This window comes from Pteronotus mesoamericanus, unplaced genomic scaffold (genome assembly GCF_021234165.1).
Source record: "Pteronotus mesoamericanus isolate MK-2021 breed Mesoamerican mustached bat unplaced genomic scaffold, CSHL_Meso_final contig_192, whole genome shotgun sequence".
NCBI lineage: Eukaryota > Metazoa > Chordata > Mammalia > Chiroptera > Mormoopidae > Pteronotus > Pteronotus mesoamericanus.
In genome coordinates, this window is record NW_026555082.1 from 3487196 (window position 1) to 3511426 (window position 24231).

The 24231-nt window shown below is 68.3% G+C and overlaps 1 protein-coding gene across 7 annotated transcripts in view; it reads left to right on the plus strand.

Annotated features, from left to right (window-relative positions):
- The first annotated feature begins 728 nt into the window (after nucleotides 1–728).
- Nucleotides 729–24231, plus strand: part of PACS2 (phosphofurin acidic cluster sorting protein 2) — a 34374-nt gene continuing 10871 nt past the window's right edge. For 3 of the 7 annotated variants that reach the window (XM_054567791.1, XM_054567789.1, XM_054567793.1), the window contains exons 1-8: nucleotides 810–1021; nucleotides 18291–18378; nucleotides 18930–19019; nucleotides 19925–20050; nucleotides 20728–20890; nucleotides 21347–21420; nucleotides 21611–21691; nucleotides 22654–22713. In XM_054567791.1, the coding sequence (XP_054423766.1) occupies nucleotides 903–1021; nucleotides 18291–18378; nucleotides 18930–19019; nucleotides 19925–20050; nucleotides 20728–20890; nucleotides 21347–21420; nucleotides 21611–21691; nucleotides 22654–22713 (801 nt within the window). In that variant the 5' untranslated portion in view covers nucleotides 810–902. Of the gene's footprint in view, nucleotides 1022–18290; nucleotides 18379–18929; nucleotides 19020–19924; nucleotides 20051–20727; nucleotides 20891–21346; nucleotides 21421–21610; nucleotides 21692–22653; nucleotides 22714–24231 lie in introns of all 7 variants that reach the window. The other 4 variants (XM_054567788.1, XM_054567792.1, XM_054567794.1 and 1 more) reach the window with 3 other exon arrangements.

The window sequence follows — 24231 nt, forward strand, 5'->3', positions numbered from 1 at the left end:
GCCTGCCCCAGACGTTTGTTTTCCATTGTCCAATGTAAAAAGTGCAGAAAGGGCGTTGCTGGACAATGAGGAGGCTCGGGCAGAAAGGCGATTTCAATCTCACACCCTGAGCTTGGGGGGCGCCCCAGGGCCCCGGCATGCAGAGACCCCTCCGACGACAGGTCCCCCAGCTGCACGGCGTCCCCGGGTCTGCCCGCCCGTTCCGCCCGGCCCTGCGGGGGACAGGAGGGGCGCAGGGGTCCAGCGGTCCAGGGGGTTCGTGCAGGAGACACAGGGAACGGCAAGGGGACAGAAGGGCACCAGGGGACGCCGGGAATGCGCGGGGGACTGGGAGACTCCGAAGCCGAGGTTGGTGCGTGGGGACAACGAGCGCTCCCGGAGGGGCGCGGGACGTGGAGATAAGAAAGCTCGCCCCTAAACGGACCGGGGCCCCGCCGGACCCCGCCGGGCCTCTCCCGGGGGGCGGGGCGGGACGCGCGGGGCGGGGCCTGTGCGCAGGCGCGGGCGCGCGCTCCCGCGGGCTGCGGGCGGGGATGCCTCGCGCGCCGCCGGCTAGAAAGGCGTGTTCTAACCTCACTTCCGGCGAGCGCTCCGCGGGTCGTAATTGGGCCTGAAGTGGTGAGCGCGCGCCCGCCCAGCCAATCGGCGGCGGCGGCGCTGTAGGAGCCCAGAGGCCGCGCGGCGCGGGCGCGCCTGCGGGCGCGCGCGGGGCGGGGCGGGGCGGCCGCAGCTTCGTCGCCGCCCGCGGGCCTGTCCGCCGCCCGCCCGGCAGCCCAGCTGCCCGGCCGCCATGTGACCGCGCCGCCGCCCTCCGCGCGCCCGGCCCGCCCGCCGCCCGCCGCCGCCGCGCGTCCGCGGCCCGGCCGCAGCCCCAGGCCGCCGAGGAGCGGGGGGCCGGCGCCATGGCCGAGCGGGGCCGCCTGGGCCTGGCCGGCCCGCCCGCCGCGCTGAACACGCCAGTGCCCATGAACCTGTTCGCCACCTGGGAGGTGGACGGCTCCAGCCCCAGCTGCGTGCCCAGGTACGCCGCCGTCCGTCCGGCCGCTTTGTTCCCGCGCGCACCTGCGGGCCACCCGGGGCCTCTACCCGGGACCGGGCACCCGGGACCTCGCGCTGGGTTCCCCAGCCGGGACTCCCACCCGAGGCCGTCCACCGAGACCGGCCATCCGGGGCCTCCACCCGGGACCGGCCACCCGGGATCTCCACACGGGACCTCGCGCCGGGGACCACGGCGTTTGCGCCCCTCCTCGGGCACGCACAAACGTTCCCTGAGAGGAATTCCTGAGCCGGATGGAGCCCCAGGTCCCCGTCTCCCGGGCTCTCACCTGGTTGGCTCCCAGACGGCGTCCTTGCACCCGCCTACTGATGTGCTGGTGGAGTGCGCCGAGGGTGACTCCTCTCCCCCCGGCAGCACGGAGTTCCTTTTGCATCCAGCCACACTGAAGTCCGAGTGGCCTGGGAGGGGCCCTCAGGGTACACTGTGCAGAGGACAAACAGACCCGGGACCACACTGTTCTTCACCCAGCACATCCTTCGTCCATAGCCCTGGGCGTGGGGGCTTCCCCTGTGCCGGCCGGTCGCGGGCTCCTTCCCCGTCTGCGCTGCGCCCGGTAATGTGGAGCTGCCTGCTCGTCCGCCGACACTACTCTTTGCATCATGCTGTCAATTTTGCCATCGCGAGGGACGCTCCCCTTCCACGCAGGGAAGCCCCGTGCCCGTGGTAACAGCTGGAGGAGGCTTCTCCACAGGCCCGCCAGCCCCACTGCGTTCGCTCTCCCCGCTTCCCTGGTCCTCCTGCCAGCCCGAAGCTCCGCGGGTTCCTTCCCGCTCCGTGCTCCCTGCCGACGAAGCCGCAGGCCCCGGCCGCGGCCGCGTGTGGTGGGGGCGGGGGGGACCAGCCCTCGTCCCAGGGCCTGGTTCTCAGGGAGCACGGGGGCTGCAGGGGGGCTGCAGGGAAGCGCTCTCCCTGGAAGGGCTGCTGGGGGGGCCTCAGGAGGCCGTCCTGCACCGGACGTGGCCCCGCGGGGGCCGCGTACCCTGCCTCCGCTCCTTCAACAGGTGTCACGTGGCTCCGAGCGAGGTGTGGGGCGCGCAGAGGGTCTGCTCCGCCGGGGCGCGGCTTGGCTGTGCTGCGCGCCCAGGGTGGGCCGCCGAGCCCGGCGCAGGAGCTTCTCCCCCTGCCTGGCCTCCTCTCCCCTCCCTGTCTGGGCAGTTGCCTCGGCGCCAGGTCTCCCAGACAGGGGTCATCCCGGACCCTCTCCCCCGGGCTTCTCCTGTCTGTCCCTCTGCCTAGTCACCAGCACCCTGGGCCTTTGGCGTGGCTGCACCCCACCAGAGCCCTCTTCTTCGTCCGTGTTTGCCCCCTCCTGGCCACGCGCCCCCAGGCGCAGCGTGTGGCCTGCCAGTGCGGTGCCTCTCCAGTGCTCCCTGGGCTCCACGAAAGGCCACGGAGCTTCCGCTGGGAGGGGAGGTGCGGGAGGGCCTGTCCCCCGTGGAGCGGCGACAGGAAGCCCGCCTGGTGTGTGCGCGGGGAGGGCCGGTGCGCAGGTGGGGGCCTGGGCTGGCCGGCCCGGGCCGTCCGAGCGCCCGTCGGAGTGGGCCGGTGCAGAGCTGGGGGCTCGCCGTCCCGGAGGTGGTTCGGGCCCTGCTGTTCCTCGCGCGTGCGTGTCCTCGCCAGGCTGGGCCCCGCGGTGCCCTGGGGGGGTTACGGGAAAGGGATCCCATTTTCTCTGTTCTCGGTTTTGCCCGATCCCTTGGGTTTCTGAGTGGCGTCCGCACTGCCGTCGGTCCCTGCTGTGCAGGGACCCTGTCCGAGAGCCGCGTGGGTCTCTCCTCCGCTGGGGGCCCTGGGCCTGGGTGCCCGGTGTGGCCGCTCTCAGCCGTCCGGCTGCCGGCACCCGGGCCCGGCTCCCGGGGGCGGGGGGGGCGGGGGGGGCGGGCCTGTCGTGAGCCCGCGCCTGCGGTGGGGTTGGGGGCGTGCCCAGCGTCACTACCAGGCAGCGTCCCCGAGCGCTGTGCCAGCTCCGGCCCGCTGGGCCCTTCTTGCCAACACTGCCTGACGGTTAATTTTTGCCAGTCTGTAGGTGTGAAGTGCTAGCGTGGTTTTCGCGTGACTCTCTCGGGTCGCTAATGCAGGCCACTTGTACTTCCTCATCAGCGGAATTCCTCTTTCTGCTGCTGCTGCTTTTGTTTCTCCTTTCCCTGACTTGAGTCTCAGCAGCAGCTTTGGGGGTGGCAGCCCTGCTTTGCCTGACTGTGTTGGGACCCCCGACCCTGGACGAGGCGCGTTCTTGGCTTTGTGCAGCCTGTCATGCCTCTTCTTTCTTGCCCTTTCATCTTGGGGAGGCGGGGCAGGGTGGGCTCAGTGTCGTGGGTTTCCTCCTGGTGACACAGTGCCCCTCCCCGCTGACCCTGGGCCTTGAGCTTCGTCTGTCTGGCAACACCCACGCTCCCCTGCCTCCTGCTCCCGGGATCCCCAGGGGGCCTCCTGTCCCCCGGTACCAGCAGACGTCGGGTAGAGCCTTGCACCTCCCACGGTTGAGGCTCACAGGTCGTTAGTGTCTGAGGTCGGAGGTCTGCTTGCGTGCTGTTGTTCTGCGTGTTCTTCTGCAGCCTCCCTGTGGATCTGCCCCTTGGCTCATTTGAGGGGCATCGTGGAGGTTCGGTTCACACACAGAGAAGGACCTTCAGCTGGAGGCGTGGACTTTGACAGCTGCGTGCCCATCCTTTCACGAAGGTCCGCGTCTCGGCCCAGCACCCCAGCAGGCCCCGTGGGCTTCAGGTGCGCAGGCTGGTGGGACCGCCAGGGCCTGGCCCGGCCCGACCCCTCTGCGCTGCCGCCCTGGAGGCTGCCTTCCTTGCTGCGGGCCACCCCGTTGCGAGAACAAGCCGCACTTTGTCTGAACCTGCTCCTGGTGGTAGGCGTTTGGGCCGTGTCCAGGCCCGGGCTCTTGTGTTCAAAGCTGCTGCGACCACGCGGGTGCAGAGTGTGGAACGCCCCCTCCACTTCTCTGCGGTGCTGACGGGCCACAGGGAGGTCGGTGGGTGTCGGCTCCCCAAGAAACGGCCCGTTTTCTGAAGCGGCGGCACTGTCCTCCGCTGCGCCCAGCTGTGTTGCCTTCCACGTCATTGTCCTGGTCGGTTGTAGCGATTCTGGGGGCTGTGTGACCGCTGCTCCTTCGGGGTCATTCTGCACTTACCGTGACACGATATTGAATATAATCAAACATGTTTTTATTTAAAGAGCTTTATTTCTTGATTCTAGTGAGGGAGAGGAAGGAAGGGAGAGAAACATTGATTTACTGTTCCATCCATTTCTTTTTTTAAAATTTGTATTTATTTATTTTTGGAGGGATGGGGAGGGAGGGAGAAGGAGAGGGACAAGCATCGGTGTGGGAGAGAAACAGCCACCCGCTGCCTCCGGCGCGCCCCCAGCCGGGACCGCCCGACCCAGGCCTGCGCCCTGACCGGGACCGAACCGGATGGAACCGGATCAAACCAGCGGGCGGTCGTGGCATTGCAGGACGAAGCCCAGCCCCCGGAGCCCCACCCGGCGGGGTGGCTTCTCGCAGGTGCCTGCCCCGGGACTGAACCCGCCACCCTGGGCCAGCAGGACGACGCCCTCACCAACTGCGCGCCCGGCCTGGGCTGCTGCTCTAGCTGCTGGCGCAGAAAACACGGAAGCGGGTCGCCTGGGGTCCCGCTGACCTTCCGTTCCCAGAAGCCCAGTGGCGTCTGGCGTGCGCTCACCGGGGGCTTAGGCTGTGAACAGTTGTTTGTGACGCTGCACCTGGGCCCAGGGTCGGTGACCCCGTCCGCGGCTGCTCCTACCGGATTCTGGCGCCAAGACACCTTGTAGAACAAGCGGATGACGGTGCCGTCCCCGCTGTGCCGAGGTGGCGTTCGTGCGCACTGGGAACTGCTTCACGCTCCGCGAGTGTCTGGAAGACGCCCCCGCACCCTAGCCTGCGCCGGGGCTGCGGTGCAGGGAGTTTGCCTCCCGATTCAGTGTCTTTGGACGTAGAACAGGCTCTTCACCCCTTTGGGTTGGTTTAGGAAGTGTATTTTTCTGGGGGTTTGTCCATCTTGTCTAGATTTTCAGGGTCATCGGCCTAAAGCCGTTCGCTCTGTTCTTCCGTCTCCCGGCCGCCGCGGGGCCTGCTGCCGCCCGCTTAGCTCCTTGTGCCTGCCCTCCCTGCGGGCTCCTCGGTCTGCTAGAAGGAAGCTCATTCTTGTCTTTACTCCTTTCCATTCTTTATGGAAGGTTTGCTTTGCTGTTCTTGTTACAGTTTCTCAGGATGTGTACACAGCTCTTTACTTTTCCTCCTTTCCTCGCACAAAAGCATTTATAGCTGCAAAGTCGGTTACGATTTAGCTGCGTTTTACATGCGTTTATATGTAGACTCCCTCAGTTAAGAATAGTTTAAGGTTTCTCAATATTCTTTCTTCAACAGGACGGCATTTCACACTTTCTCAACACCCAAATGTATGGGTTCTTTCCCGTTACTGTTCCCTCACTGAACTCGTCGCTTCTCTGTTTTCCATTATTTGTTCTGACTGTGTTGGGCCGCGGTCAGAGCTGGCGGTGGGCATGGCGCCAGGCCCGTAGACGTTTGGGCCTCGCACCGAGGCGGGTTTGGGGCCCGTCCATGCGGACGAGGGCCGTGCTGGCCGGCCGGCCGCCGGCGTCCCGGGCGCGCGGTCCAGCGTGCTCCTCGCCTGCTTCCTCCCTCCGTGTCTGGACCTTCTCGCCCGGCGCAGGTCACTGGGACGACGTCCTCAGGTGCGTGCCCGTTTAGGGTCACACGGCCTTCCTGGTGGGGGGCCGCTAGGGCCTGTGGCGCGGGGTCTGGTGCAGCTTCCTGTCTGGACGCGAACTCGGCAGCCGCGCCGCCCTGCTGGCCCCTCGGGAGGCGCCGGCCTCCGGCGACCTTCCTGCCTTCACGCTTTCCCGTGTCCTCACACGTCCGGGCATGTCTGGGGTTATTCGACCCGAGTCTAGGGTTTGTTCCCACGCAGTCTGGTGATCTTTATGGTTTTACCTGGAACGCTCGGTCGGCGGCCACTTACCTGAATTGACGGCGGTGGGATCCGTGTCTCTACCGTTGTGTTTCTGTGCTTGTTGTCCCACAAGTTTTACATTTGTTTTTCTTTGTCCTGCCGTGTTTTGCATTGACTTTTGCGGTCCGTTTCCCCTTCAGTTTGGAACTTCCCCGGTTTCTCTTCGGCGGCCGCTGTGGAAGCTGCGGTTTGCATTCCGGCCGTCCCGCTGGGCAGTCCATTCTACCTCTGCGCTCTCCCTGGTTGCTGTTGCCCGTGGAGCTTGTCACGTGACCAGCCCCTTGCGTTTTTAAGTTTTGGCTGCTTTGTCTTGTCTTCCTTTTAAGCCCCAAGAGGTTCCTGCCATTGCTTTACGCTGCTAATGCGGGATTACGCTCCTCCCTCCTCAGGTTCCCTCCTTCACTTTCTTGTCATCTCTGAACTGGAGTCTCACTCCTCTTCCTTCTGCATGAAAATGCACCTTAGGGTTTCCTCTGGTGAGAACCTGCCGCCTGGAACTGCCCTTTCAGCAGAGGGCGCCCAGCCTCGCCCCCGGGGCCCGTGGAGGATGCGCATCCCCGATTTTGCTCTCGGGCCCCTCGGAAGGGCTGTCCTTCATTCTCTGTGGCTCTGCGACGTCCTCTTGGCCCTGTCAGTGCGCCGCTTCCTCGTGCCGCCGGCGTCGGCGCCGTGGACCCTGGATGGCGCCCTGGTGGCCCCCACTGGTTCTGGGGAGCTCCCGGCCGCTCTGTCCTCAGCCGTGCGTCTGCCCTGCGCGGCGTCTCCCCGCTCCCAGGCCACCGGTGGGACGTGGCAGCGCCGCCCGTGCCCGGCGCCCCCCTGCGCCGTCCCTGCCCCGTTGCCGAGAGGCCGGCGAGTGCCCGCGCGGGGGCCGCTGGCCGACGTGCCTGGCGTTGAGCAGAGGCGCCAGGCTCGGGCTGTGGGTCTCGTCCGAGTTTGGGGAAGTGGCCAGTCTATTTTGGGGGGCAGGATGGGGGCCTGGGCAGGGTGCCTGGTAAACGAGGGCCGAGCGAGTGGTGGGAGACACCAGGAGCCCGTGCATCTTTCCGGACCTGGCACCCCGGCGCCCGGCGTTGTGGTTTCTACGTCTGCGCGGGCTGCGTGGTGGCCGTGACCCAGCGGAGCCAGGGGCCTTGTGGCAGGTCTCTGCCGGGCAGGCGAGGCCGTGGCCGCTGGTGTCTGGGCTGGGGGCCGTCCTCTGCATCGTGTAGGACCCCGCTTCCCCGCTTGTGCCTGGGGGGGGCGGGGCTGGCCTGTGGGACCGGAGCATCGCTGGCCCTGGCGGGCCATCTGGGGGTCAGGAGCAGGCTGCGCCGGCGTCCCCCGCGGCCCGGCTCTGGGGGACCGTGAAGGCTGTTCTCTGTCACAGGCGAGGAGCAAGTGGGCGGGCACCGGGCTTCTGCAGCGGCGAGGCCCCTGCCCCCTCAGCTGGCCTGGCCTGGCTGAGACGGTGCCCGCCCCCGGGCCCGCCTTTCCTGCTTTGCCTCCTGGGGACTAGTGCCCGGGACGGGGCGATGACCAGCTGCTAGAAAACCGCCGCCCCGGGGCTTGGGGCCCACTCAGCACTTGGCCCTGGACTGGCTGACATGCCATCCCCATGCCACCGCTGCGGAGGCCCGGGGCGGCGAGGGGACAGCTGCCACCACCAGCCCCCACCTTGCGGGCTCGGGAACTACCCTGCGCTGGGCTCATGGTCACCTGAAACCTGGGTCGTCCTGCGGGTCCCGAGCCAGCGCTGCCCTCAGGGGAGACAGGGGGCTGCTGGGCTGCGTGGCGGGCGGGTGTGGCGCAGACCCTTGGTGCGAGCGGTGGCGGCCGTGCGGGCGGTGGCGGCTGTGCGGGCGGAGTGTCCCAGAAGCCGCTGTGCTAGGAATGAAAAAAGCATGTGGATGGGCAGGCCCCTGGGAGAGGTCCCGGGGGACTCCCTGGCTCTGCCAGCAGCACCAAGCTGCCCGCGCCGCGCCAATGGGCCGTTCTCAGGGAGAGACGCGGCTGCAGCCCACCCCGCATGCTCCCGGCTCAGGCGGGGGCAGAGGCCCCTGGGACCTGGAGTTGCCCAGAGGGCGGCAGATGCTTCAGCTGCCGTGGAGGTGGCCTCGCTCAGCACCTGCCTGTCACCCTCACAGGGGACGGGGCGCAGAGCGGCTGTTTCCTCCCCTGCCTGCGGGCGCCGGGCTGCATCCCGGTCAGACCTGCCTCCCCTCCAGGCGGCCCCGCTCTGGGTCTGCACAGGAGGCGGCCGGGTGCAGGGCGGCTGTGGAGGCGCACTTTTGGGCTGCAGGGCCCTGGGGCGGCCCCTCCCCTCGCAGCCCATGCAGACCCTTGGCTGGCCCTCGCGCCTTGCGCGAACTTTGTCATTCGAGACCGCTCCCCGGCAGCTGTCCCTCCCCTGCACGGACAGGGGCCTGGCGGCCAGAGCACCGGCCTCACCCCGGTTGGGGGTGGTGGGGGCCCCCAGCTGCTCTGGGCGGTCTGGGGTGCCCGGGCCCTGCCCCTGCAGTGCGACTCGCGGGGGACGTGAGTGTTCTGGGGGTGGGGGGGGGCGTGCAGGTGGCAGGCAGGTGGCTCGAGCCTCCTGTCCCTTCAGGCCTCGAGCCGCCCCCAGGGTTCCACACAGAAAGGCTGGGCGAGGCCCCGACAGCCCCTCGTTTGGGCCCAGCTGGACCCAGGCCCGCAGCCCTGGCGAGGGTGGGACCCCAACACGCCCCATCGTTGCCTGAGGGTGGGGTGTCCAGGTGGTGGGACCAGAATGGGTGACGGCCTGGCAGACAGCCTCACGCGTCTGGCAGAGCGGAGCCCACGTGGCCTCCAGCGTTGTCGGCGCAGGCCCCGGCCCTGGGGGCCCGGTCCCCCGACATACTTGCTCTGCAGGAGCCCGGCGGCCGCGGCCTCTGGCGGGCACTCGGCACCTCCACGTGTGCGGCCTCTGCTGGGGCTGGAGCCGCCCCCCACCCCTTCTGAGGGGTCCCAGCTTTCCAAGACAGACGAAGCCCCCCGCTCCCCCTTGCCCCTTGCAGGAGCCGCCGCCGCCCACAGGCTGGCTGTGGCGGGGACACTGAGAAGGCACCTCTGACCTTCTCTCCTGATTAGCAGGAAGCAGCCATGTCCAGATAAGACTCAGACACCGAGAAAGCTGAGCTGGGCCAGAGAGTTGGCAGCTGCCCCAAGCCTCTGAGAAAGGTGACCGGCGCTCAGGATGTGGGCGGCTGGAGCCGTCACCTCCCGCAGAGCCTCCAGCGAGGACGAGGACGAGGACCCCCTGGCCGCTGCTGAAGGAAGCGCTCCAGGCCCCGGAGCCCCAGCAGCGGGCCTCGTCCTGGGCCGCCGAGGCAGGCTGGGTGGGGGGCCGCCTGGCCAGCCGCCAGCTCAGAGCCCGAACTCCCACCAGGCCAGGCCCGCGACGGCGCAGACGGGTCAGCCCTGGAAGCAGCAGGCCCCTCGGTGTGCGTTTGGGACCCCAGGGCCCGGCTGTGTCCCCGAGGTGGGCCTCAGGCTCTCCTCGCTGGGCCAGCCCGGGCGCCGTGGGTTTTTGGAAACCGTGAAAAGCTCTCCCGCTGTGGGGGCGCCTGCCAGGGCCCGCCCGTGGCCCTCGCGCTCGGCTGTGCCAGGCCCCTCCCCCGTGCCGGGTGTTGCTGGTGGGAGCATGACCCGGGCGGCTGCTCGGGGGACAGTCGGCAGCCCCTCGGTCGGTCACCCAGAGTCACCGGGGGGCCCCCGCAAAGGGCTCTTTCAGAAGGGCCGGAGCAGGGCTCGGGCTGCGCAGGGCGCTCACTGCAGCTGCCCCCTCTCTGCCGCCGCAGTGCTGCGGCGTCGGCGTCGGTGGGGGGCCTGCCGCGACCGGCTCTGCCGCGTCCCTGCCCGAGAGGGCTGTGGTCACCGGCCCGCCGCGGTGCAGGCGCATCTGGGAGCCGTGTTCCTGGGGGGGCGTGGGGGGCGCCTGCCGGCGTTGGGGACCGTGAGTACAATGTTCTGGAATTAGAGGTGACGGTTGCTTAACATGTGAATGTACTAGATGCCAGTCATTTGTACGTGGGCGAGTGGTTCAAATGGTCCGTTTTATGTCATGTCTATTTACCGTGACAAAAAGAAGTTTTAAGGAAAGGGGACAGGGCTGGATGTAGATTCGAGGACACTGGCCAGGCACGTGAGCAGGTGTGACAGACCCAGTGATGCCGGCGGCCGGGGGGACCCCAGGGCGACGGGCGTGGGGCGTCTTCTGCGCCGTGTGTGTGTGGGCGCCTTGGGGACAGACCTTCGCTGGGGCGTGGAGGGGGCGTTCCCCGAGGACTGAGGGGGCCAGAGGCCGAGCTGTCCTGAGTGCGGGGGGCGGCGTCTCGCCGTGCTGCCCTGCGGCCCGTGGGCCATCTGTCCTCTGCGAGAGCCGCTGTGCTCGGGCCGTCGGCCCGTGTCGGCCCTCGGCCCCGCGACCGCGCTCCCGCCTCCAGGCGCCGTCTCTGACTTGGCTCGCGGCGATGTCCACGGCTCGGTCCTTGGAGGGGTGGACGTCACGGGCCGCCCAGAGTCGGCCCGGGTGTCCCCACGCGCACGGCGGGCCGGGGGCGCCGTGGGCTGGCAGGGAGGACGCCGCGACGCCTGCTGCGACGCGGACGGGCCGCGAGGACGCCACTCCAGAGGCAGAGGCCCGCGGGCACCGGCCGCAGGAGGTGCGGGGGCAGGTGGGCCTGCGAAGGGAGCGCCTCCCGGGGGCGGCCGCGCGGCCCGCGTGCTTCCTGCCGCCGTGCCGTGCACGTACGTAAATGAGTAAAACCTTTAACAAGAAGATTAAGGGGGTCAAACGGTTTTACCCCAGAGGGAAAAGGCAGGGTTAGCTGTCGCCAGACTGTTCCCCAGAGGGGGCTGCACCCGCCCACGGCGCCTCCCTGGGAACAAGGCTGGACCGGAACCCGTGGTGCGGACCCGCGCCTGCCGCCGCTGGCCTGGCCTGGCCTGGCCCTGGGTTCCTGCTCAGCGTGGGGCACATCTTCCTCTCCGCAGCCTGGACCCGCCCGAGCCCCTCCCTGGGGTGGGGCCCACCCTCCTGGGCTCAGGGACCCCACCCTGCCCTGGGGAGCCTGTCTCCTGGGGCTGCGCAGGCCTGGGCTGCCGGCCCCTGTGGCCTCTGGAATTGGGGGATCTCGGGGAGGCGCCGCCTGCTCCCCTGGACAGTAGCCGCCCCCAGACCCTGGCTTGCGGCACAAGCGCTGGGCCGAGGGAGTCGGTCTTCCGCTTGAAAACAGCAGCTTCAGCTGCCTCAGGCCTCGTCCCCCCTCGAGGCCCTGCCCCCGCTCGGGTCGGAGGTCCTGGCGGTGGTGGCTGAGGTCTTTGTTCGGGGTCGGGGCCGCCAGGCTCCGGGGCGGTAGGGGGAGCGGCAGTGCTGCGGGTCCGCAGGCCGCACTCGGGACGGGCGGGAGGGAAGGCAGCGCACGCCTCCTGTGGGTGAGAAGGTCTGCAGGGCCGGTCTCCATCCACTCCTGAAAGGTGGCTTGTTCTGCCACGCACAGAATCCAGGGGTGCGGGGACACTGGCCGGGCCCACTCACGTGCTCCCCCAGGGGCCGTCCCCGAGCTCGGGGTCCCGCCCAGCCGGTCGCACGGCAGAGCCCCCTACCCCTGCCCCCAGGCTGTGCGTGTCCGCGCCGTGGGCTTTGCTGCGCGGCCCCTGTGGAGGTCCCTGCCGCCCCCCCGGCCCCGGGATGCCCCCCTGCGCTCTGCTCCACTCGACCCCTTCCCTCTGGGGCCCACGCCCAGCAACATGCGCCCCACGGCACCAGGTGCCCGTGTCCCTGGGACGGGTCAGCTCCAGAGTGGACGCAGCCGACTGTGGAAACCCCTGTTCTGCGGTGCCACCTCTGACCCACCCAGTGCCCCCGTGTCCCCCAGACCTGGCTCGCGCCACGCGATCTCCCAGCCTCTGTCCAGCACCCAGGCCAGCCCTCCTCCTGCCCAGGCCTGAACCTGGGTGAGGACCAGCTCCCTGTGGGTGCCCCGCCCTCAGGCCTGCGCCTGCGCCTGCGCGGGCGCCGCACGCAGCGCCAGGTGTTGGTACGGAGACAGACGGGCCTGTGGGCTGGCGGCCGGAGGGGCCGTGTGGTGGCTGCACCTGCCTCAGCCTGGCCACAGCCCAGCCCGGCGCGCGTCCTGGCCGCGGGCGCCTCTGCAGCTCCGCGGACCGTCCCGCTGGCTGCCCGCAGGCTCTCCTGGCCCCAGCTTTGCAAACGCTCGGGCATGTGTGGCTGTCCCTGTGTCCCTCGGCGCTGTTGGCAGTCCTGCGGCCCCACCCTTGCTGGGTGGCGCACCTGCCCAGCAGCACCTATCTGTAGGCCGACCCCCACCTGGGAAGCGTGCCAGTGAGCGGTCGCACCGGGCGCCGCACGGCGGGGAGGTGTGCTCTTCCTGTCCCCACTTAGAGTGGGACCAGCTGCTCCGGAAAGGCCACCGGACCCAGAATCACCAGGAAAGACCGAGGAGAGGCAGGTCCTAGATGTGTGTCCAGGCTTGAGCAAGTGACCGGGACGCCCCGGGACTCATTGGGCGAGGAGGGACCCAGGGCCCGGCCGCAGCCTGGCCACGGCTGGGGCAGCCGGCTCTGGCAGCGCGTCCGCGGTGCCGCCGCGTGTGTGGGGCGCGAGGCCAGGCTGCAGCTGGAGAAGCCTGGGTGAGTTGCGTGGAGGGCGGGTGCTCCAGACATGAAAACCCCGTGTCCACGTCACGTGTTGGTTCTGAGCATGGAAACTCCGTGTTTGAGATGCAGATGTCAGAGGCGAGAGGCTGAGCATTCACTCCTAAGAGCTTGCAGGTTAAGTTACGTAAGAACGAAGTGAATCGGGAGACAGAGGCACTGAGGTGATCGAGAGCAAAACGTGGTGAAACAACAGCCGTGCGGGGTGCACGGGGGGCCCGGAGCCACGCGGAGAGGCCTCTGGGAGGGGCGCCCAGGACGCGGAGCAGGCCCAGCAGCTGCGGGGGTTGGGGGAGCCCTGGGGAAAGCCAGGGGCCAAGCGCGAGCGAGAGCCATGAGCGTCATCACCAAACGTGAAAGTGTGGCGAGTAGGATGACCTTGTAGGAAAAATGTGAATTCCATAGTAGTTGACTTAGTAAAATAGAAAATGTGAAGACACCAATTACATTAAAACTTCCTGCCCCGGCTGGTGTGGCTCAGTGGACTGAGCGCCAGCCTGCGAAGCAAAGGGTCGCTGGTTCGATTCCCAGTCGGGGCCCAGGCCTGGGTTGCGGGCCAGGTCCCCACGAGGGGGTGTGTGAGAGGCAACCACACAACGATGTTTCTTTCCCTCTCTTTCTTCCTTCCTTCCCTCATCTAAAAATAAAGTCTTTTTAAAAATAAAAAATAAAAATCTTCTTCCTTTTCTGAAGAGTACCACATGGTTTTATTGGTGCATGTTACTGAATCTTTGGAAAATAAGTCCTCTTGCATACAAAGCATTCCGGAGATTAGAAAGGGGTCGTCTTACCAGGCCGGGGGCCCGCCCGCGGCCACACAGACCCGGGGCTGGGGCTGATGTGGGCGTCGCCCCGGAACGAGGGCGCTGGAACAGGCGGCTCACCCACCACCAAAATGTCGTTTTGACTTCACGTTCACACGTTGAGAGAGAAGGGCCGTGGCACGTCCAGAGAAGGCACCTGATGCGGCTGCACACCCGTTCCTAGGGGTGCGGAAACACTCCGAACCTGCCGGAGGCCTGCACAGGCGCGCTCCTTCCCCGGCTGGAAGCACTGCGGCGGCCCCGTCGGCTCCTGAAACGTTGGAAGCCTCACCTGTCACGTCAAGGGAAGGGGAGGCAACTCGTGGATGTTCCTGTTGAGGTCCTGGGCAGCGCGGCCGGACACAGGAGGTCAGCCGGGTTGGGTGGAAAGAACCAGAACTGCGCTCCGCAGAGGCGGCACCGTTGACACGGACAGGCGTGTGCGCGTGGAGTCTGGGCCCCGCGGCCAAGAGGCCAAGGGCGCAAGGTCCGCACACGGGACCAGTGAGCCGAGACTCCTGCGGTCACAGAGGCGAAGACACGGGAACGGGGCTGTTCGCACCAGCAGCTGCGCGGCCCAGGGACTCTGCCCAGGGGCCACCGGCAACGTCCCCAGGAGACGTGCACCCGCGTGCTCGGGACGTAACCAGGGACGCACAGCAGAGGCTCGGTGGCCCGGGGACGTCCGCTCGCCCGGAGTGCGGCTCGGCTTCCTAGAGCCGCCCAGGAGCCCAGCTGGGCGAGCGGGCCCTGAGGTTCCCGTGCGGCAGACGAGCGGCTTGAAAGAGCGACGAGGCTGTCTGGCTGGGGCGAACTTGCCTTTACTGGTGGTTTTACCTGAACGAGCCACGCCGGTCAGAGCCGTGGAGCTGGCGAAGTGCAGGCCGCTGGCCTGTGGGACCCGGGGGCGCAGAAGGACACGGTGCGCGCGCCCCCCGGAGGTGGCCTCGAGCACGGGGGCTCCTGGAGGAGGCTCTGGGGACGACAGGCCGTCACATGGGAAATGAGGAGGGAAAGCGCCGCGGACGTGGACCCCGGGAGCCCACAGCTCGAGGGATGCACAGTTCATTGTGCGGGCACTTTGTAGGAGGCCTGGTGGAGAGCCCACAGCTGGCGGCGGGGGGCCTGCGCCCTGCGGGAGCTGGGGGTTCTGTCCGGCTCACTCCGTGGGAGCAGGGGGGCTGCGGGCAGGCGGCCCTCAGGGCGCCCGCGGCCTTGGACCCTCGACCCCTGACCGTCTCCTGCAGGCGATGCCGTGCGCCAGACCCCGAGCCTGACGGTGCTCTTTTTTAAAAAAGATTTTATTGTTTTTAGAGAGAAGGGAAGGGAGGGAGCAAGAGAAACATCATGTGTGCTTGCGTCTCACACCCCCAGCCGGGGACCTGGCCCGCAGCCCAGGCCTGGGCCCTGACCCGGAGTTGGACCAGCCACCCATTGGGTCGGCACTCAGTCCACGGAGCCACACAGGCTGGGGCCCACCGATGCCCCTCCTGCGTGTGGGGGTGTGGAGGGCCGTGCGCCTCCCCCTCGGCCCCGTGTAGAAGCCCCAGCCCCTCAATGGCGACTGCACGGCAGCTGGAGCCACAGGGACACGGCGAGCCACCTGCAGAAGGAAGGCCCTCGGTCTGCAGGGCAGGCGTGGTCTGGGGCAGGTCCCTCTCGGGGCCGGAGGAAACCAGCCCTGCGGTCCCGACCTCGGCCGAGCCCTCAGAACCGAGCCGCCCGTCTGCGCCACTTGTTGAGGTGCCGAGGACACCGGGCGGGGGGGAACGCAGCCGCGGGGCCGGTAGCCGTGCGCGGTGCCAGCAGCCCGACGGGGCGGAGGTGCCACTCGGCCCGGGGAGGCGTGGCCGCAGCGCGCTTGCGTGCTTTGTTTCCCTGCGGTGCGAAATAGTAAATAGAAAATACCGGAAATGAATAATTCATGAGTTTTATATTTATCTTTTAAGAGGTTTTATTTATTTCTAGAGAGAGGGGAGGGGAGGAAGAAAGAGAGGGAGAAGCATCCATGATGTGGAAGAGAAACATTGGTCGGCTGCCTCTCGCGTGCCCCCAGCCGGAGGCCTGGCCTGCAACCCAGGCCTGTGCCCTGACCGGGAATCAAACCGGTGACCCTTCGATTCGCAAGATGACACCCAACCCACTGAGCCGCACCTGCCAGGGCTGTCTGAGGCGCGTGGTGAACTCTCTTGCCATCCACTCTGGCCCACGGGGATGTGACCTGACCCCGTCTCAGCTGGGCAGGCTCCCGCCCGCTTGTCGCGTGGTGGCCGCCTCATGGATCTGGCCGCTTGCCGGGGGCGCAGTGCTGTGCTCGGCCGAGCTGGCCGTGCGTCCCGACGGCCCCCGGCGCAGGCGCGGTGGCTCTGCTGCCTGGGCGGCCCAAGGGGCGGTCCGGGGGTGCTCCCCTCAGGGAAAGGGGAGCTGGCGCAGGCAGACGCTGAGAGCGGCCAACGGCAGGCACGTGACTGTCACAGCGCGTTTCGGCTTCCCTTTCATTGCCGTTTCTCTCCGATTCGCGAGCTAAGCTCTGTCACAGGCGCGTCGGCACAGGAAGAAACGCGGCACACGTGGTTCAGCGCTGTCCGCGGGCCCGGCACCCACGGGGGTCTTGCAGTGCATCCCCACAGAGGAGGGGCCGACCGTGGTGCCGCTTGTCGGAACAGCCTGCCCGGCCCTCGGGACAGGTGGGGACCGGTGGGCACGGGCGAGGCAGCAGGCCTGGGGCGTGCGTCGGTGCGCGCCCGGTGTCGCCAGTTTCCGAGGCTCTGGAGGAGATGAGGCGGCTGAGAGGGGCCCTTGCAGAGGCACGCAGGGGGCATTAGGCACGCCGTTCGAGAACCAGAAAGCGCCGCGCCGCGTGCGCACATGTGGTGCGGACACGCATGCATGGCAGCCCAGGGTGCGGCCACGCTTCTGCAACGCAGCTGGCAGCACAGCACTGCGGGGCGGCGCCGCCCCGCGTCGCATGCCAGCCTCCAAGGTCCGGGTGGCTGGGCCCTGCCGTCCTCAGCGCCTCCGCGCGGCTGCCCGGGTCCTCCCCTTGCAGCAGGGGGAGGGTGCCTGCCGCCTGCTGCTCGGTGGCCTCGTTCAGCTTTCCTCCGGGCAGGACTGCGCCTCCGACTGGGAAACCCAGTGACTCCGGGCCGCCGGGGGAGGTGGGGGGTCGGGGGCAGCGGCCGTCTCCTGCAGGGAGGCCCAGCTGCAGAGGGCAGGTCCAGGGAGGGGCGGAGAGCACGCTCGGCTTCTGTTCTTCTGGGCGACTTGCTTCTTTAAAAAGTGCAGAAGGTGGTGAGGAGAGCTGGTTTCCAGCTCTCAGTGGTGGAAACGTGGGGACGGTGGCGTCGCTCCGTGTGACTTTTCTGGCCTCACAGTTGCGTGTTTCAGAAGAAAAACCAGACCTGCTTCTCTGGGCTGAGGCATCGGAGGGAAAGGCCAGGCCTCGCCTGTCAGCCAGTCACGGCGTGGGGGTCTGTGGTGCTGCAGCGCCGGGCGGCGTGGCCCCCCGCGTGGGCGGTGCATCGTGGTTGGTGCTCACAGTGTCCTCGAGGGCCCGCAGTCGGGGAGCGAGCCTCAGCCTCCCACGTGGTCCGGCCCGGGCACCTCGGTCCGTGTCCAATTGTGGGCGGCCCTGTCAGTGCCTTTGTGTTGTCCACACAGAAAGGAGAACACGGGGGGCGCGGGGGGGGGCCCCTGTGGCGAGGCCACGTGGAGGGAGTGCCACTGCGCTTCCAGCCCCAGCCGCCCCCTCGGGGCCGTGGGCAGTGATCGCTGGAGGCCCCCGGGCGAGCACGTGGAACGGAACCTGGCGGCAACGGGCTAAAAAGCGGGAAAGGTCGGAGGCTGCGGCCTGAGGCGCCCCGCCCCGTCCCCACGGCCGCCGCGCCGGCGGTTGGTGTGCCCTCAGGCCTCGGCTGCTCCGATTCCTGAAAGACTGCTTTCTATATGTCACCTGCAGTAAACCTCGACCCGCCCCACGCGTGTCTGCGGCTCAGGCCCGAGCCCGGTCACACCTGCGGTCCCCCCGCAGCCGCGCCCGCGAGCCTGGGCTCTCGCCCGTCCGGGGTCTCGGCCCCGCGTCTCCCCGGCGCTGGCCTGCAACCCCGTTACTGAGCTGGAGCGTGGGCTCGTGGGCCTGTTTACTGTCCACACGTCTTTCCTGGCGAAGCGTCTGTTCAGATCTTTACCCATTTTATTTTATTTACTTAAAAATTAAAAACTTCAGTTATGATTGACATTCACCCTCACTTTGTGTTAGTTTCAGGCGGGCAGCGTGAGGGTTAGAAAATCACACACTTTACTCAGTGGGCCCCCCGCAATGTCCCTGTGCCCACCCGACCCCACACACGGCCACGACGCCCCTGGCGGCTCTGCCCCTGCCGGACGTCCGTCCCTGGGACTGTGCTCTGGCTGCCAGCTGCCTGGCTCAGCCCGTCCCCCTGGAGGCGGAGTGGGTGGGCGGGGCCCGTGGGGCCGGGCGGCCCCTGGGGGTGGCCCTGGTCTGCCCACCCTCTCCTGCCTGCCTGTTCTGCAGACCCTCGCCAGCCGCCTGCGTGAGGGGGACCCGCCTCCAGGACCCTCTGGAGGGGCGCCTGCCACTGCCTGGGGGGCCGAAGGGTATTCCACGCAGGCGGGCCCGAGGCAGCAGCCTGGGCCCGCGCTCCTGGGGGCCTCGGTGGCCCGTCCGCCGTGGCGGCCGCGGCCCTGGGGGCTGCGGGCCGGGGGCTGAGCGGCTCCGTGCCCTTGCAGGTTGTGCAGCCTGACGCTGAAGAAGCTGGTGGTCTTCCAGGAGCTGGAGAAGGAGCTCCTCTCCGTGGTGATCGCTGTGAAGATGCAGGTGAGGGTCTCCTGCGGCCTCCGGCCCGGGCCGCGCTGGACGCCCTACGGCCCAGGCGAGGCCGCAGCCACGCAGGAGGCCGGGCCGCGCGTGTCCAGGGAGCGGAAGTGGGGGGCCCTCCTGCACCCACACCCCGTGCCTGCCCCCTGCCTCCTGGACCAGAGGCCCCGCTGCCGTCTCCTCTCGCTGTGTGGCCGCAGTGCCCACAGCCGCGTTTTAACCGATGAGCCTTGGAGGGGAGTCGCCTGTCCCGCCCTGTGTTTCCAGCACGGCCTGGCCCTCGAGCTGCCTTCCCGGCCCTTCCAGCCACCGCGGCCGAGTCTCTTTGCCGTTGCTGGGGCCTGTGTCCCCTGGCTCCTCTCAGGCACTTCACAAGGCACGCGGGGTCAAAGGATGCGGGCGTTTGTACGGCTCTGGACAGAGCCCCCCCCCCCCGCCCCCCGCGCTGCCCTCGGGAGCTCGGGCGCCGCCCCCAGACTGTGGCTCCTCCGGAGTTAGAGGAGCACGGCAGGTCCAGCTGCTTTTGCCTGAGACCCCGCCTTCTCTCCCAGGGCTCCAAGCGCATCCTGCGGTCGCACGAGATTGTGCTGCCCCCCAGTGGACAAGTGGAGACCGACCTGGCGCTGACCTTCTCCCTGCAGGTGGGCCCTCCGGGCGTGCCAGCTCCCGCCCCACCTCGGCCTCCGGTGGATTGGGGCGGGCGGGCGGCTCGTGGGGTCTCCTCCCAAAGGGAGTGGGGCGAGGTCGAAAGCCCGAGTTACAGGCCTCTTTCTCCTTGAGTTTGGAAAAGGCGGGAGGAACGCAGGGAAGCTCAGCAGTGCAAGCTGGGACCCTTGGCGGTGCTGGGGGTGCTGGGGGTGCTGGCGGAGGGTGCGGCTCCCCCAGGGTGTTTACACCGGGACACCCCAGGATGAAGCAGAGATGCCCCGAGGACTCTGTCCGGGGCCCAGACCAGCCGCGAACTGGCCTCGAGCGCGGCTGCTGCGCTCGTGTGCCTCTCCCTTCCCGCTCCCCGCGACCGTGAGCGGGGCGCCTGCCTTTCCTGTTCTCTGTGTCACACCGGTCACGCCTGCTCTTCGTGCTGCGAGCGCGAGAAACCCCAAGTGCCCTGCCGGCCACCCCTGAACCCGGCTCTGCCCGTTGGCTCTCTGACCCCACACGTCTGGATGCAGGGCCGATTTTCTCTTTTGGGGGGTCCAGGTTTATCGGGGTACAATCACAACGTGCACATTCACCCTGGTGCCCCACGGCTCTGCAGGCGCTGAGAGCCGAGCGCGGCTGTGAGCTGCCGCTGCGGCGGGTGTGGCCAGGCCCGTCGCCCCGCGGCCGGGGACCCTGGCCGCCCGCACCGTGGGGAGGATGTGCCGGCGGTCATGGCCCCCCGACGCCCTCGTGGGCCACAGGGCCACCAGTAAGTGGCTTCTGGTGTCACCCGGATGGGGCCACGATGAGCCAGCGGCGGCCTCCGGGTTGACCCCACAATCTTGGGTGTGGGTGAGCCCTCTGGGGTTGGCTGGGGAGGATAGCGTGGCCCCTCCCCCCACAGTACCCCCACTTCCTGAAGAGAGAAGGCAACAAGCTGCAGATCATGCTGCAGCGGAGGAAGCGCTACAAGAACCGGACCATCCTGGGCTACAAGACGCTGGCCGCGGGCACCATCCACATGGCTGAGGTGCGGCGCCAGGGCTCTGCTGGGGTGGCCGCCCTCAGCTCGGGTGGCTTTGGCCCCGGAGTGGCTGCGGCCTGGGCCCTCCCAGGACGCATCCCTGCGTGTGCCACGCCTGCCCCCGCTGCCCTGGCCCCTGCTTGCCTGGCAGGACGGCCGGGGCGGCTCGCGTGCTCAATGGGTCCAGACCGGGAAGTCCCGGGGCTTCCTGGTGAGGAAACGAGGGACCAGCCACCCTACACCACCTGCCGTGGAGGGCCTGGCATCCGCGGCGGTTGGTGGGGGACACGGGCGGAGAGGGCCCGGGGCTGAGGGCCCCAGCTCTCGCGGGGCCTCTGGGAGCTGCGGCCTGGGTCCTGTGTGTCCCGTGGGCCGCAGAGCCTCCGCTGTCCGAGGGCTGAGTTCAGGGTGATGGGTCCCTGGGGAGGCAGAGCTCTGCAGGTGCCGTGTAGTGCGGGGCGGGGCTGCGGGCGGGTGGCTGGCCGTCCCGTGGGCCAGTGGTTGTGTCTGGGGGCTGCTGCCTACACCGTGGGCTTCTTCTGTGGCCCCGGGCAGCTGGGCCGTGGACTGTCCTCTGGCCGCCCGCGGTCCCTCAAGGCTGAGCCTGGGGCTGGTCGCCCCGCCCCCGCCCCCGCGGCCCACCTGCGGTCTCGCGCCCCCTCTCACTGGCCCTCCCGCCCCAGGTGATGCAGCGCCCCTCCGAGGGCGGCCAGGTGCTGAGCCTCTGCAGCAGCGCCAAGGAGACCTCGGCCAAGGTGGCCGAGGTCTGGGTCTTCTCCCTGTCCAGCCAGCCCATCGGCCACGAGGACAGCGCCATGCAGGCCGGCCCCAAGGCCAAGGCCACAGGTGAGTGTCGCCGCAGCGGGCGCGCGCGTCCCCGTGTCCCCGCCGCCCCCGGGGTGGGCAGCGTCGGTGGCATGTGCTTAGCGGCTGCCTCGGCCTGGCTCCAGGGCGCCCAGCCTTGCCTTCCGGGACCGGGCTCTGCTGTGTCAGGGGGTCGCGGGGTCTCAGCGCCTTCTGGGTCTGGGCCCGGGTCCCGGCGCGGCCTGTCGCCGCCATCACAGGCCGGGGGGCTGTGCCCTGCGGCGGGACGGGTAGGCAGGCGCCCAAGCCGAGCGCGAGATCCGGGCCGAAGTGCTCTCTGGGCAGGAGGGGCGGCGGTGGCCCTGGGGGTGGCGATACGCGGCCCCGCCCCCTGCCCCTGCCAGGGCTGTGCGGGCCCTGCCCCTGGGTCGTGACCTCATTGCCAGGACAGCGGGCGGAACCTCGAGGCACCGACCCTTCCACGCGCTTGTTCCACAGATAACTACTCCGAGGAGGAGTACGAGAGCTTCTCCTCCGAGCAGGAGGCCAGCGACGACGCCGCGCACGGGCAGGTAGCCGCCGCCGCGGCAGGGCCCCCCCCAAGCTGCCGTCCTGGGGGGCACGGGGCGGGGGGCTGTGCCCGGCCCCACGTGTGTAGGCCGGCACACAGGGGTCCCCAAGGGAGGGCTCCCTCTGCCAGCCGGGGAGGGCGGGGCCCTGGGCCCCCCGCGACCACCTGGCCCAGGCGCCCTGTCTCTGCAGGACCTGGATGAGGACGACTTCGAGGTGGGGAAGCCCAAGAAGCAGCGGCGCCCGATAGTAAGAACGACGTCCATGACCAGGGTCGGTGGAGTCTGGTTTTACTAACCTTGGGGACCGGGGGCTGGGGGGCGGTGCTGGCCCCATGCGCAGGCGGCAGCAGGGCTGCGCCTCAGGAGGGTCTGGGATGCGGTGGCCACCCCTGGTCTCTGTGGGCACATGCTTTTGCCCTCTTCGGAGGTGTAGTCTCCTCCCCAGAGATGGTGTGAAGGTGGGGAGAAGCCAGGCCGTGGCCCTGGCCTAGGAGGGGCTGGCGTGGCCCTCGGCCATTGGCCGGGGCTCCCGTGGCAGGCAAGGGTGGGCGGGGCTTCCCCAGCCTGCCCAGAGGGCAGCTGTCCTGCCCCCCGGTGCCCAGATGTGCCCTGCGCGGGGCCAGTCCCCAGTCGCCTGTTTCAGGTCAGCATCTGGCCCACCTGGCACAGTGGGTGGCCCGGGGGGTTGGCGGGACTGTCAGGCTTCTCTGGGGGGAGCCCCAGGCAGCAGCCTCAGCGCGTCACAGATGGCCCCCCACTGGGTGCCCCAGCCCCTGGGAGAGCGTCTGGCCGGGCAGCACAGGGGGAGGCCAGGGCAGGTTCGCCGTGTCGGCTGCAGCTGCCTCCACGGCTGCGAATGGGGCGCGGGGGAGCATGTGCCTCCTGTGGTGAGGGCCCTGCTGTGAGGGTGGCCGGGAGGGGCCCGGGCTGAGCCCTCGTCTGGAGTCCAGCCGGGCAGGCGGTGCCTCAGGGTGGTGCCAGCGACCCAGGTGGGCGGGCGGGTGGGCGCCCCAGGCTCTGGATGCGCCGGGGAGCCAGCTCCCCTCCCTGGGTCTGTGGCTGCATCTGACCACAGCCGTGGCATGAAGGCCTCCGGAAGGTCTGTCGCTCAGCCTCTGAGAGCATTTGGGGGCCTCAGTGCCGCAGGGGAGCCGGCCGTGCGCGGGGCCAGGAGGCCCCGTCCTCTCAGGGAGGCGGCGGCGCGGGCTCTGACTCTGCCCTGTGCCCTTGCAGCAGCAGAACTTCAAGCAGAAGGTGGTGGCGCTGCTGCGCAGGTTCAAGGTGTCCGATGAGGTGAGTCGGCCGCGGGCCTGCCCCCCGACACCCACACCGTGCGCACCCACCGCTCCCTCTGCAGGAGCCGCCGCCCCAGGCTGCCTGCTGGGTGCCCCAAGCCCCGAGTTGATGGCTGCGCCTGGAGGGGGCTACACGTTCTCTCTGGGGTTTGTGTGTTTTCGTAAACGGACTTTCTTGGAGCAGTTTTTGGATCACCATACAATCAAGGAGAAAGTGCTGGCTCCACGCGCCGCCTACCCCCACACAGCCGACCCACTGTCAGCATAGCAGGTGTTTGTAACAGTTTTTCCTTTTTTGGCTCTTTTGTAGTCTCCAAATTTCCTATGATGAGTTTGCATAGCTGTTACAACCAGAAGAAAACTACCATCTTTTATTAACATAGTCAGAGAAGAGTCAGTCCCAGGTTTAGGGTTCACCCAGAGAGGTGGGTCTGATGCAGCCGAGCTCCCGGGCCCGACGCGGCCCTCACGCCCAGGCAGCGCAGCTCACGGCGAGCCCAGCCGCCCCGCGAGACGGCCCTCAGCACGGTCCCCGCCGCTCCTGTCACGGCCGCGACCTCTCTCTGGGTCAGCCAGCTCTCAGAACGCACGTGGGTGCGCAAGGGGCCCACGGGAACCCCACGGCCTTGAGAACGGTGTCAGGGGACCTGCGCTCTCTGCCGCATGCCCGACCTCGAAGCCACGGCCGTGAGGCCGTGCCTGCAGCCCAGAAATGAGCCCTGTTCAGAGCATTTGATTTCCACGGGATGCTAAGGCCATTCTACGGGGAAAAGAGCTTTTCCAGCAAATAGCGATGGAACAGCCGGACATCGACGTGCAAAGGAACGGAGGCTGCTCCAGGCCTGTGCCGAAAGGACCCGAGACCAGAATGTAAAAGCTAAAACTGCAGACTGTCCTCCCTGGAGAGAACTCAGGCCAGGCCGTGATGCCGAGGAAAGCTGGTGAGGCGACCATGTCCAAGTTTAAAACTTCCAAATGACATCAAGAAAATGAAACAACAGCCCATAAAACAGGAACGATTTTGCAAGTCACACGCCTGTGGCTTCTATCCACAGCATGTAGAGAGCGCGGAACGGGCAACTCAGAGCTGAGCAGGCACTCGGCTAGACGTTTTCGCCAAAGATACACGGGTGGCCAATCGGCCCATGAGCAAAGCTTGGTGTCCTTGGTCACCAGGGGGATGCAAGCCAGGGACCCTGTGACACCAGCTGGCCGCAGCAAGACAGCGGGGAAGACGGGGAGGCGGGCGGTGTGGCACCCTGGATGCAGCTTGGGGCGGCCTCGGGAGCCTCGGCGCTGCCTGCAGGGGGCAGGCGCTCACAGGCCGGCCCGTCGGCCCGCCCACCGAGACGGGCCGGACAGGGCGCCTGGGCCTGTGGCTCCACACGTGATCTGGGCGAGGCCACACCCCTGGGGACAGAGGGGCGAGCGCCCCAGGAGGGGGCTGGGGCCCCACGGGGAGCCTTGTGCAAGCCGACCACGGTGACCGCCCCACAGCGGCACACGCCTGCCTGGC